The 13,718-nt window shown below is 41.7% G+C and overlaps 1 protein-coding gene across 3 annotated transcripts in view; it reads left to right on the top strand.

Annotated features, from left to right (window-relative positions):
- Window positions 1-13,718, top strand: part of plppr5b (phospholipid phosphatase related 5b) — a 68,461-nt gene that overhangs the window by 11,081 nt on the left and 43,662 nt on the right. For 2 of the 3 annotated variants that reach the window (XM_048265838.1, XM_048265837.1), the window contains exon 3: window positions 12,049-12,237. In XM_048265838.1, coding sequence (XP_048121795.1) covers window positions 12,049-12,237 — 189 coding nt within the window. Of the gene's footprint in view, window positions 1-11,758; window positions 12,238-13,718 lie in introns of those variants that run through there. The other variant, XM_048265839.1, reaches the window with a different exon arrangement.

Genomic DNA, 13,718 nt, shown 5'->3' with positions numbered 1-13,718 from the left:
TATTTTGGTGGGCTTAATAAAGGCCTGGATGTTAGGCTTCACAGTTCAAATATCACTATATCCTGTGCTTAAATACTGCATGCATGCAGACGAAATTCGGTTAGTGTACCAATAACCACACTGAGCATTTGGTTCTTTACATGTTAACACAACAACGATTGTGGAAGGTCAACAACCTCAAACTGAGTAGATATAATTATCTATATGTTAACCTCAAGCTAATGAGTAGATATAATTATCTATATGTTAACAAATCCATGGTCTACATTGACTATTGACAAGTTGCCTCATTAAAACCACTGTCAGATGGGTTTGCTGAGTTGGATCAATACATAGCTTACTGTTATTGCCTCGCTAATGCATTATTCGACCGAACCTTTAAAAAAAATGATAATAATGAAATTGGGCTTGGGCAATTTTTTAGTGGATAGTGGGCATGAAGTCCAGCCTGGTATCTGACAGGCAGGCAGAAGGGCTTGTGTGGGAAAGAGACTTGTTTGTGTTTCAGCTGCTAATGAAATGCCCAGTCATCGCTCCCACCGGCCTGATTCTCATTAATCTGGCTGGGCAGAGGCGCTCACTAGCCCCCCGGAATGAGTTGGCATGTTTGCGATGCCAACGCCATCAGAGGACATGCCGCCGGTAAATATTTGTATTCTGCTACGATCCCTTTGCTTGGGCGCTCACATCTGAGATGGCCACCGTCATTGACTCAAACGATTTTTGTCACCGGGCGTTTTTGTTTGGAGGTCCAGGTCCAAGTATCCATCATCAGACAGAGCTGCTACAGAAGCTCCATGAGTTTTCAATACATCTCACTGAAGTGGTCTGTTCCCTGCTGTTCCCTGCTGCTATTCATTACTCTCATGGTTAGATATATGATCTGTGGCAAATGAAAGACCCGCTATTCTAATTAGAAAAATCATCTCCCTGACTAATAGCCATTAGGGGGCGCAATGTTAACATGCCTTTTTTGGAGCGTCATTATCAGATCGAATGTACAGATGTTTTGTCTCATTCGTCTCTCTTTTCTTAGACACAGCACCCTCCGTGTTTATGAATAGCAGCAATACACCACCACACAGAAGCACTAATGTCTCACCGTGCACTGCATCTAATGGTGTCTTACAGCAAGAAGATTGTGGCTAAAAATGACTCTGGCTGTCGCTATCCTGGCACTAACTGTAGTTTCTGATAAATCTCACCCAGGGCAAGCGTCGCTTTATAGCAAGTTCCTGCTGACATTTATGAGCAACTGAATCAGCAGCATTACAAGTGAGTTATCGTCTCCTCCACCACTGTGGGCAGTCACACCAACTCCCTCATGATTTGATAGGGCCTCCGAGAGGTTTGTTTTGGAGGTCCTTGTTGCTGACAAACCACTGGTGCGAGTCTCGCTTGTACCGTCTGCAGACCTGAGAGACCTGTTTATGTTAAAATAGCACGAATGGATTACTAAATCAAATTTGTATACGTTATTTCATTTTCTTGCACTTCCATGAACTTGCTTTAATTTTACTCCATCTATTTTTCATACGCTGATGTGTACGAAGGAAAGTAATTTGGCCTGGAGTATACGTTTGTATATTCTCTGTGGATAAAGAATGACGTGTGTGTTTGAAAAGTTTGCTCACGGACAACTCGTAACACTTGAGATTTATGTAAACATATACAACGTTGTGTGAAATAAACTGTCCACTGAGGAGTTCCACAACATAAGCCACCATACCTCGCTTCTACCTGACCAGGCCGAGTCCCTCTACCTAGTCCAACGGAAAACTCATTTCACATACTCAAATCCCACAGCACATATTTCTCCCTGGTGTCTAGTGGGCTCCCATGGCCTGTAAATGTCACCAGTGGTGGGCTTTGCAGAGAGCAGAAAGAATTATCTAGCCCAGAAGATGAAAAAAGAGTGGTGAGCAGACAGGAGGTGGAGGGGGAGAGGATGGAGGGGTACTAATTTTCACAACAAATATTTTGTTCCATGCCTCTGTGTGATTTTTTGTTGTTGTTTTTTTTGTTCTTTAACCCAGTGAGCGCCACTTAGAACATTCTGGTAATCTCATGCAACATCTGACTGTCATGATGGAGTGGATCTGCGGTCAGGGCAGGGCCCATGGCTAGCCGAACAAAAGAGCGAAGCTCTTATCCCTCCTCTCATGACAAAGGATGTGGCTGGCAGGTAATGAGAATTCTTTGTGGGTATGGCTGCACTTTGGGTGACACCAAGAGAAAGGACGAGCAGAATATAAACTAGAGCACAGGGGGAGATATGAGTGCCCCCAAAAAAAAATGTTTGGAGCCAAGTGGCAGCATATGCACAACCCCCTGCCCCCCCTCCCCCATGCCCTGAAATCATCTTGAGGCAGACACGGTCCCACAAACACAGATGTAGAGTTGTCTTCACAGTATTTCACAGTAGTGCCATTAAAGTGCTCTGCATTTTAAATCAAAGACAAGATGCCCCCCCTTCCCATACACACAATTCACTTTAAAGAACCATGAGGTGGATGAATTAATGATGGAACAGTCCGGTCGTTCATCCCAGCCAACCCCACATAACTGAGTTAATGCTGTATACAATAGCCTTTGAAGCCTCATTCTCTCACGCATGTATGCTTAATAAGGGAGACCAAATATTCCCTGCCTGCCTCTGCCTGACACTGTACACAGTCTATCAGTGTTATTCATCTTAAGAAAGTCAACATATAGATAGATAGATTGATAGATCTCAAGACACAACTAAGCAATAAGGACAGTAGAAGATAAAGAATATACTAAATATACTAAAATTCAAATTATACTAACTAACACTTAATCTAAATCAATTCAAAAAACAGTATCCACATAGTGGTGATTAATCAATCAAGAGGCGCTTGCAATGACTCAGGGACTGAGCCTGTGATTCTCTGTGCATAGTAAGGTAAGGTAAGGTGCTCTGTGTGAGTGAGTGTCATGGTGATAGTGCAATGGTGATAGTGGTCATGGTGATGTGCAAATGAGTAAGTCCAACAGTGCAACAGTGCAAGAATAAGTATATATATCTATATATATAACTATTTTAAGAAAAGTTATTTAGCACCATATGGAGCATAAGATGTTAATGACCATGCTGTATGTTTTGCATAAGCTTCCCTGATGGATGGCATTATGACTTTTGCCACTGGGTGAAATGTGTGTGTTTGTGATTATGCCTTCTGGCCGATTTCATTCTGAAACCTGCGTGGAGGATGCCACTACGGAGGAACTCTGCTGAGTCGGCTGAGTTTCTTTCCTTTCCGTTGGCACAATGACAATATGCTGTGTGCACTTCTGGGTAATTAATGAGTGTAAGCCCATGGTGTACCATTTTATTGGTATTCTTTAGGATACCTGTGAGAAATAAAGGCCATTTTACGTATCCCTGGCATGCCGTGTACCCAAGATCCAATATGGTGCATTCTAATTGTGGCATGCATGGCTGTCTTTGCACTGGGGGTTCCATGAACTGAAGCGACAATACTTATCAGCCTGATACAGAGAAATTTGAGCTTTGAGTGTTGGCCTGGAGCAGGGATGGGCAGTATTTCTAATACATGTATTTAAAATACAAAATACTATTTTGTAATTTGTATTTTATTGAGATGATGAAAAAATGCCTTCGTATTTTGTATCAAAATACTTCAGTGTTGTGTATTTTTGTATTTTCAAAATACTGTAAAATACTTTGTGAAACACTGTGATGACATCTATCTATCTATAAAGCACAAAATCTATGTCTCTGTCTGTCTGTGGCACCCTTGCATGGTCAAGCCCCTGTGATACCGCTCTCGTCCACTAGGGAATTTTGGGGCTGTTTCACACTTGCTATGGGCATGCACATTGCATTAGTCATCACAACACAAAACGCGCATTTTTTTTGTATTTACATTGATAGAGGTAGTGCACACACCAGTTTCAGGTGTATACAAAATTATTCAACTGTGATGAAACTCACCATAAGTGTGGTAGTGATGGTGTTAAATAACTTAAAAGGTTAAAATGCTACCTCGTTTAAATTTCTAAATAAATCATCTATTTGGATTGTTTGTCTTTGAATTATTGTCACTGATTCATAGTGGGCAATCTATTACACCAGTAGAGTAAATAAGTATACTTAAAGGTGTCCTGCCACACAAAATCGTTTTTACTTGTATTTTTTTAAAAATATGTTAGGTCCATATGTGTTTGTGATGTCGTCAATGTGAAAATGAACCGCTACCCCTCTGTCAGCTCTAGCTACTGAAAAGAAATAAACGGAGAAATCAGGCCTATTACAAAGCTGGTCAGTCTGACGTGGAATTGACTGAGCTCATCACTATTCATGAGCTTGCCCAGTTGAGACTGTGCCTACAAAATTCGTCTAGCTCAGTGACAGTTTTCGTATGCAAGAGTGGCTGAACGTCAACAGGCTTGTGTGCTATGCAAATAGAACTTCATCAATGCATGTTGCCCAATAACCCAGAGTTCAGGATCAAAAGGCTTCAGTTTAGTTTTTGGAACAATGCCACAGGCTTCGCAAAAAGGTTGCTGTTGAAGCCTGGCGCAGTAGGCTAGGTTTGCTCAGCGAGAGACTCTGGCAACGAGTAATGATGCACGTAACTTTCGCCCATTGTATCGTGGGGAACCAATCATATCTGTGTATCCGATATGGGTGGGCCAGAGGCGAGCTAAACAGATGACAGACGAAGTGTTATCCAATTGCGTCGATGTCCGGAATCAGTCAGTTAACATTGATCGTATAGTGTTATCTAATTGCGTGCAGTGAGATTTTCAAATGCATGCTTGGTGCCGCCCCTCGAGTTGGGCCATTACGTTATTCATGGCCAGACTCTTAATCTTTCAGATTGGGTCTGGTCCTCCAGGCTAACCAGTGCCCAGTCCGTAAGTAAAACGCTATTGTCAATTCAAGGAAGTGCTGTGTTATACAGGTTTAAAGGGACACCAGGCAAGCCTGATGCTTTTTCTCTACGAAACTCCCCCTCGCTCGGTCTGAAGCTCTTTTCCTTTTCTTTGCATCATCCGTCAAGGGTTTTCGCTGCTTCTTCGCCGGCTCTGCCATTATACACACGTTTGCAACAATCGCTAGCGTTTCGTTAGCCTCCCTCTGTGCTGTGGATGCAGGATGGAAACTGAAACTGCTTCGGTCGCCGGGTACGATACACTGAACTTGCAAGCGGGATATTCTTCCTACAGGCAGTAGGGGTGGGCGAGAGAGTCTTAATTCGCCCTGTAATGAGTCATTTAACCATATACCGACTTACGAAGATGAGTAATTAACACGAAAACGTTGCCTGGTGTCCCTTTAATGCACTTGCTAGCCTAGCAGGTTTTATGCCCATTCGGACATTGCTAGCACTTGAAGCCATGAAGCTAAAATTAGTTGATAACAGCTGTCATGTTATGGACGAAACCAATAGCGGTCAAGCAGTCAAGCAGCTTAGCTCGTTGAATATTAATGAGAACTGTCGCAAATCGAGCCGAGTCTTCCTGCAGGTTTCTATACCACGCTAGAATTGCTTGAAACAAGGTAACTAAGGCACTTTTTCCACAAAAAATGTTACAGAGTCCATGGTAAAACTTCAGACATTACCACAAAGTAATGAAATACGTGTGGCAGGGCACCTTTAAGGAAGGGTTTCTTGAGTTACCGAACATTTCTCAGGGCAGAGGTTTATATTGGGATGTCTAACATGAGGGGTCAGTATATCTAATCTGTTGACTGATTATGGAAGGAGTCTCTTGCTTTCAGATGTTTTTCAAGGTAGTGTACAAGTGAAGGAATAGACGAAAAAGGCTTTTAGAAAAAAGCATTTTGTAGTATTTTGAAAGTACAAAAATACTGTATTTTATTTTGAGACATTTTTTTGGCTGCTGTATTTTGTAGCTTATTTTGATAAGCTTTTTCATTTGATTTTTATTTGGAAATACATTTTGATGTATTTGTGCCCATCCCTGGCGTGGAGAGAAATGGAAGAGGTATGACTTGGGATGATGGATGGTGTCGTGGTGAGGATGACTAGAGCAGATGAAAGGTGGGTATAGTATGTGAGGACTTTGTGTATCCACATTTGTGATTTGTGATACTGTTGTAAGGCTGAGGAGATGACACAGACACTGAATTCATCTCTGTCTCACAATGCGTCCATCATCACTGCCCAGAGAATAACAAGTGTGTATTATTTTACATCGATCCTCTGATGTATCTTCTGCTGATTGGACTACATGTCAAAAGAGCATGTTAGACAGCTACAGTACTTCTGTATGTGAAACAGTACATGATTCCATTACCCTTAACCCTTAATGTTAGCCGAAGATAATTCAAATGTGTCAAATGTGATAGATTTCTTGTCTGTGTGGTGAAGAGCTGATATGCACAGAGTGGAGATGAGGCCGTGCTGGATATCGCACAAATATGATTAGCAGGAGGCATAAATTATTCAGCTAATTAACTGTCAGTAAAACTGTGTCATAGTCAGCTGGATAAAACTGAGTGAAGCCAATCACAAATTTTCAGCTGTGAAAACCATTTACGATTCCCAGATTTTGTTTTGGCCTGGAGATGACTTTCGAAGTTGGGATTTGGACACTTGTCCCAGTTTATTTCTGGCTGATGGCAAGTAATTGTGCAGAGTTTTGCAATAATGGGTATAGGATTGCACTTTTTGTTTGTTTGTCCAGATCTCTCTATCTGTGTTTTTTTTTTTTTTTTTTTACTCTAACAGTTGGTAAATCTTTTTTCTTTCTTATTTTGAAAGTTTTCTATGCATTTCAACACAGATTGGCCCATCAGCCTTTTGCAGACCAAATAATGGATTGTAGGGACAGATGGGACTCCAACACACTCAGGATAAAATGTGAAGATAGCAGCTCCATCAGTCACAATTTTAGTTCGAATGCTCACATATTTCAAAATGTCCAAAGTGTCTCTCCACATACATTTGGCCATTGCTTCTTTTGCTCAAAAAGCATGCATTTCTTTTGAGCACAGGCATGCCAAGTATTCTAGGTAAACACAATTGGAATATACTAAGGGTGTTTGGCAGGTTAACATGTATTATTAATGAAAGTGTATGCAGAAGAGCTTAACCTTCTTTTTCACTCCAGTTTTGCATAGAACTAGGGTTTTTATAATTCATCTGGCAATTCAGGCTGTAGTATGATGGTAGGTTGGAAATGACAGTGGCATAAACATTAGTTAAACATTAGTTGTTGCCGAGCTCCATAATTCCATAATTTACTTTCAACCATAAAATAAAAGAGGACATTTTTGAAATTACATTGGATGAGTGTGGTTTAAAAACTACAGTTGCTACAGGCGTTACTGCTGAGTAGCCCAGACCCAGAGTGAAAGTAGCCATTATTAATGCAAATGAAACATGATAATTACAGTAAATGCAAAATGTGTCCAAGTTCAAGCGCAGCCTCATGAGTACCATTTCAGCCTGGGTCAGCAATACTGGCGGCAAAATATTTATTTATTTATTTATTAAAAGTTTATTATTTATTTTTTAAAAAACCTGTGTGAAAATTCTTATCTTGATGGTACAGGGTGAACAGGATCGCTGCTCAATGAGGATGTCAGGAACTTCTAGATGGACAGTTTCCTTGTTTCTCGCAACCCTTTGTGAACCCTATATGCTGCTGCTGCCTGACACAAATACGTCCATTCAAGAAAGAGAAAAAAGACGAAAAGAGAGACGGAGAGAGAGAGAGAGAGAGAGACGGAGAGAGAGAGGAGAGAGAGAGAGAGAGAGAGAGAGAGAGACGGAGAGAGAGAGGGAGAGAGAGAGAGAGAGAGAGAGAGAGAGAGAGACGGAGAGAGAGAGGGAGAGAGAGGGAGAGAGAGAGAGAGGGAGAGAGAGAGGAGAGAGAGGGAGAGAGAGAGAGAGGGGAAAGAGAGAGAGAGAGAGAGAGGGAGAGAGAGAGAGAGAGAGAGGGGAAAGAGAGAGGGAGAGAGAGAGAGAGAGAGAGAGAGAGAGGGGAAAGAGAGAGGGAGAGAGAGAGGGAGAGAGAGAGAGAGAGAGAGAGAGAGAGAGGGGAGAGAGAGAGAGGGGGAAAGAAGCAATCAGGATGTCTTCAAACCTTCGCGGGTACGCTGAAGACAGGGCATGAATTTCTTATGAAGTGTGGTGCACAAGATAAGGCACAGCAGCTTGGAGCCGGCTGCTTTGAAGTTGCTCTCGGTTGTGTTTTTTTCCCCCTTTTTAATAAGGACTGTTTATTTAGATGCGCTGATGTAATGAACCGCATACAGTGTGGTATGTCTGGAAGGAGTCTTAGGGAACCATGCTCTCTCGTAACGTTAAATGTGTCATTGCCTCACGATGATTCATACATCTAATCATTCGTAGCTAACATAGAGCCAACCACACAAACCAAAAGGATGTAAAGTAGTTTCACAGGGAAGCACACTGAATATTTTCACAAGGTTCTTATACCACAGAGCAGCATGCGCAGTGACCCAATCTAGGTCAACATATAGCTCTGGCTGACTGCCTGCTTTAAAACATTCAATGAGTAATTCTGTATGTATCTCATATAACATGTATAGTATGCTCTCTGTATGTATCCCTAAGATCATATATATATATATATATATATATATATATATATATATATATATATATATATATATATATATATATACAGTATATACCCCTTTTATGAAACGAACATTTGTCAGTGTGAACAAGACTGTCAAGCGTATTCAATGAAATTTCTATGAAACTAAGGGAGTGTGTGTCCAGTCCATCAGTAAGATGGCTGGATTTGATATTTTCTGTTTTATTTCTGAACTCATTAAATTCCTTGAGGAAGGACTCAAGATGGCTGATACTCCCACATTAGGAAGGTTTGATAGGGAGATGCCTTCTGAAAAGGTTGGCTTCAATGCAGATTCTGTCTTCATAGGTTGCCCCCCCCTTTTTTCAGTTGAATATATTTGTTTTTGTTGGATAGAATTACAGTATACATTGTACACACTGTTTAGCCACACTTTTGTCAAGACATGCCTCACATGTAAATTTTTCATATAATAATTAATATGTAAAAAAATAATTTTTACATAACTGTATGTAATGACATTTTTGTCTGCAGATAAGTACAGGTATATTGTTGCAGCTGATTCCCTGGGTAGATCCTTTTTATTCAGGAAAGCAGCCCATTCACAAACATGAGCCTAAGCTGCATCTGACAAGCCAGGTGCACACAGTTGTTTACTTCCTCTGTTTGATGAGCACTAGACCAAATTACTACAGGCACCGTGGAGTAAATAACAGATGCCCCAGTCCCAGTCACAAGTCCTGCCATTCGGTCTGGCTACGGCACCAAACAGATGCTGAACGCCCCATCCAACATGGACCAAATCACTTCATCAGGCATTCGGCTCCACCGAAAAGGGGGCTTCACCAGATTAATCTGAACATCTGGGTGGAGTGGAGATGAAAGGCTTCATCAGGATGCACAAGTCCGGCTTTATTAATATTTCAAAGATTATGAGTATGATTATGGCCTTGATTTGGTAGAGTTCCAGCCAGTGGTCAGGCCATGGTGAAGCATTGTTAACCAGTTTTTATTCTGTGATTTGAATAAAGCAGGTGATCAGTCCAGCCACGTTAAAGGAACTGTATAAATCACTGTATAACAATGGGCACATTCAAGGTTGTTGAGTATAATGGAAGCAGATTAGTTTGCATAAATGCATATGCTGTAGTTATTGCTGACACAACAAAATGTTCATCTAGGATTCTTTGCTGTCCAAATGAACAATGACATGAGCAATGTTTTACACTTGAAAATAGCAATGCATTTAGATAGATATATAGATAGATTTATTGATCCCCTAGGGGAAATTCAAGAAATCCTTTAGATTAGATTTATCAATATAATCTAGTTATAGACTTTGAATCAAGCTTATATAATGTATCAGGTTGATTAATTTGTTTCAGTATTGTCATATGTATGGACAAGGATAAACGGTATGTGCATAAACTGCTCTTATGTTTTATTGTAGGGAAATTCCCTGTGCTCCGATATGTCACTACAACCAAAAGGAGATGTCATGGCGCACCAGTACAACTCACTGTTACACCATGTACATTCGTGTGACTCATTTAGACTCTTGCCCAGTCTTGACTCCAAGATGATGAAACTACATGCAAAATCCTTTTATCTTGTCATGAAAAAAAACAAATATAAATCTTTGGTTTGATATTTTGACATAATCGCATAATCCTGGGATATTTCAAAAGATTTATTATTCTTGCAAGCAAACAGATATCTTACCAAAACCACTGCAGTCTGACCTTCAACTGTGACAGATGGGCTGCAGCACCGGTCAAGGTTGTTGTGAAAACAATCGGTTTAGGACTTATGCTCTCAAAATTGGATGTTCATACAGACATCTTTAGGGACTTATAGAATTCCCCCGAGCTGCATCTGCACAACTCATGAGTTCCATCATGTTTCTAGATTCTGGGTTTATTTTATTGTCATTTCCCTGAGTATTTATACACAAAATGAAACAATATGCCGCTTCTCCACCAGCTCCATTATACATTAGTGCAAAATTCTGTCTCTTTGTAGCTCCCCCAAAAGAGAATGGAGTTGGCCTTATGCACCCCCAGACTTGTAATGCGCTGATGGACATCTGTATTAAAGCACAGTAAGCAGAGGCTTAACCTAGTTTGTTTGAGTCAAACCCTTTGTCTCGAAACCGACAGCATTTTGACATTTAATTGAATCTATCAAGTGAAAAAAACCCTCCTATCACGTTAATCACTTTCTTTCCATCACATCTAGCTGCTGCAAATCTGTCACTGTCTTCTAATAGAACTCCTCCTTGCGTGTATAATGGAGTTTCGATTAAAAAAAGAGCATTATGCCCGACTTAAACTGTATTAATGCACCATGGTCTTTTTGAGCCCATTTGTGCTCCATATCTGATTCTGCATTGATTGCACCACGGATTCATTAATTACACAATACAGAGCTAGAGTTAGATCGTAGAAATGTATTAATTAGGATCTGGGAGAAACTCAGGGGAGGATGATTCCGATAAGAGTGAAGTAGGCCTTTTTTGTCCAAAGGAACCAAAGCAAGGTGCAGTTAATCAGATGCAGGGACTATTATTGGGGGATATTTCTGGCTTATCTTAAAATGTGTTCTTCTAATATGTGCAACAGTGCACTGTGGCTGATTCCTGTTATTGGTGTTACATTTGTAGTAGCTTAATCTGAGCAGTCCAAAAGGATTATCAAAACAGACACACTGAGCAAGACCATATCCATGTCATTAATGCAGCATTGAGTCATGCTCAAAGTCATCCATCCATCTCTCCACAACGTCCATGGCCATGATATTACATTTTGTGAAGGGTAGCTAGCTGTACACCATGATTCCACATTAAAGTGAAGAGTCACAAGTTATTCACTGACAGGAAGCAACCTTGCTTAGACTGGACAAAGTGCTATATGTAATTGGTAAAGATGAACTAGTTTACATGTACATGTGGCAAATGTGTCTCCTTTACTCATTGCAGACGTGGATATGGTTAAGAAAAAATAGGGGATGATTAGTTGCTGCCATACCGGAGAGAGCTCAGTGATTAAACTGACTAGTTGCTCAGTCGTTCGTTACGTGCAGTCCACAGATGCACGAACCTGGGCGCCGTCCGTCTCATGCCTCATCATTCGCTGCTGTGGGCGAATAGCGGCCCCACTTCTCGTATACGCAGACCCACGCGAGTGCCGCGCCCCCTCTCTTTGGCTGCTCCCTTTCCACTCCGCGCATCCTAGTCGAAGCGGCTGAGCGGAGTGCCATGCGACTGAGCGCTTCTTCTCATTCCACCCTCCGATGCTTTCCAAAGAGCATTAAATGCAAGCGAAACGTGGAGATGGAGGGTTTCCTGGCCAGGATGCGTTAGGACACAGAGGGGGAATGCGGACCGCTGATTTTGCTTTCCTTGTAAAAGTGGATTGTTAAATGTTCTTTCCCCAATATTTGACGACCATGCTTTATTTTCAGCTGGTGATTATGGCGGGGACGGTCATGCTGGCATATTACTTCGAGTACACCGACACGTTCAACGTGCATGTCCAAGGATTTTTCTGCTATGACAGTGCCTACACGAAGCCTTACCTCGGACCCGAGGAGTCGAGCGCTATTCCGCCTGTCCTTCTCTACGCGGTGGTGGCAGGTGTCCCGACTCTTGTGGTAAGTTACCGGTGTATGTGTCTGTGAGTGAGTGTCTGTGTACGACTTAAATCGGGTATGTCAAACAGGCTTTTGCATATGAAATAAAGCTCTGTATGCTTAGAAACATCACCATGCACAATTTCCGTTGAATTTTAGCACGGGCTTCATCAGGTAGCTTGGTCATTTGGTCTCACAGATCTACGGTGACTCCGCACTTCGCCAGGATGAATGAACGTGTGTGGAGATGAATGGACGTAGTCATAAGTCGATACACCAGTTTCTGTTTCAGTTGCCTTGTACAAGACCGCTCCGTTTAGCGCTTATTAGAAGCGCGTGCAGGGTGCAATTGATGCGAGGGAAGAATGTGTGGAGAATGCCGTGATTTAAAAGCCTTCAATTTCCCCTATTGACAATGGTAGTCGCATTATCTTTTCCACGCCATGGCGTTGGATGATGCCATGGTGAACCCGACTCATTAAACCTCAGTTCATTTGTCAGACTTATTTTAACTAACGTGCATTTTTGAGGCAAATCGGTGAGTTAAATGCTTTGCGTGCAGGTGGTATTGTTGTTGCCATTTAGAGATGCCGTGATTTAATTCTGAATTGATGCTTATAATAAAATGCTCCCTTAAAGCCATGTAGGCAATCTGTCATGGGCTGCAGTTCCATGACGCCACATCTGATGTATTTCATCATGGTTTTATTAGTGATGCTGTTATTTAAAATGCCACAATGTATGAAATCTATTCATTTTCATTTTGTGCTGCATGTTTGGCACTCTGTGCCATTAGGGAAAATGATGCCTAATGTGAACCTTCTATTCATTCAGCTGTACCTGCAGCAGATAAAGGCAAACACAGAACCTATTTATCTCTCTCTCTCTCTCTCTCTCTCTCTGTCTGTCTCTGTCTGTATTTGTCACGCACACTCCCTCTTACCTCTGAGTCAGTATCTGGATGGATGTCAGATGTCAGTAGCGTTGTCTTGAGATGTGCCCAACAGGAGACGTGATGATTGTCTTAATGAACACCACCAGTGATGATTCTCAGTCAGTGACAGTAACTGTTGTTGATGGGAGCATTGATTGCAAATTAAACGCAAGCACCAACCTGTTTCTCGCCTAAGCTGAAAGAACACACAGTTATTGGTCACAATGGGTTAAGTGTATGGGTTTTTTACTGCAACCTCAGTCAGAGGTCAGAGGTGCCCCAGGTTCTGGCAGATGGCAAGAACAGAGCAGCCCATTTCCAGTAGAATGCCTCCTACACTCAGAGACACCCTATAGGTGCCGTACTGTCTTCTGCACTGGAGAGTCACTGTATGTGGTCTCAGGAATATAAGTATAAGTATACATATATATACTCTTTTGATCCCGTGAGGGAAATTTGGTCTCTGCATTTATCCCAATCCGTGAAACACACTTAGCACACAGTGAGAGTGAGGTGAAGCACACACTAATCCCGGCGCAGTGAGCTGCCTGCATCAACAGCGGTGCTC

The sequence above is a fragment of the Alosa alosa genome, chromosome 16 (assembly GCF_017589495.1).
Source record: "Alosa alosa isolate M-15738 ecotype Scorff River chromosome 16, AALO_Geno_1.1, whole genome shotgun sequence".
NCBI classification, from domain to species: Eukaryota; Metazoa; Chordata; class Actinopteri; order Clupeiformes; family Clupeidae; genus Alosa; species Alosa alosa.
The sequence above is the reverse complement of the archived record's forward strand: the minus strand, read 5'-3'. Positions and strand labels throughout refer to the sequence as shown.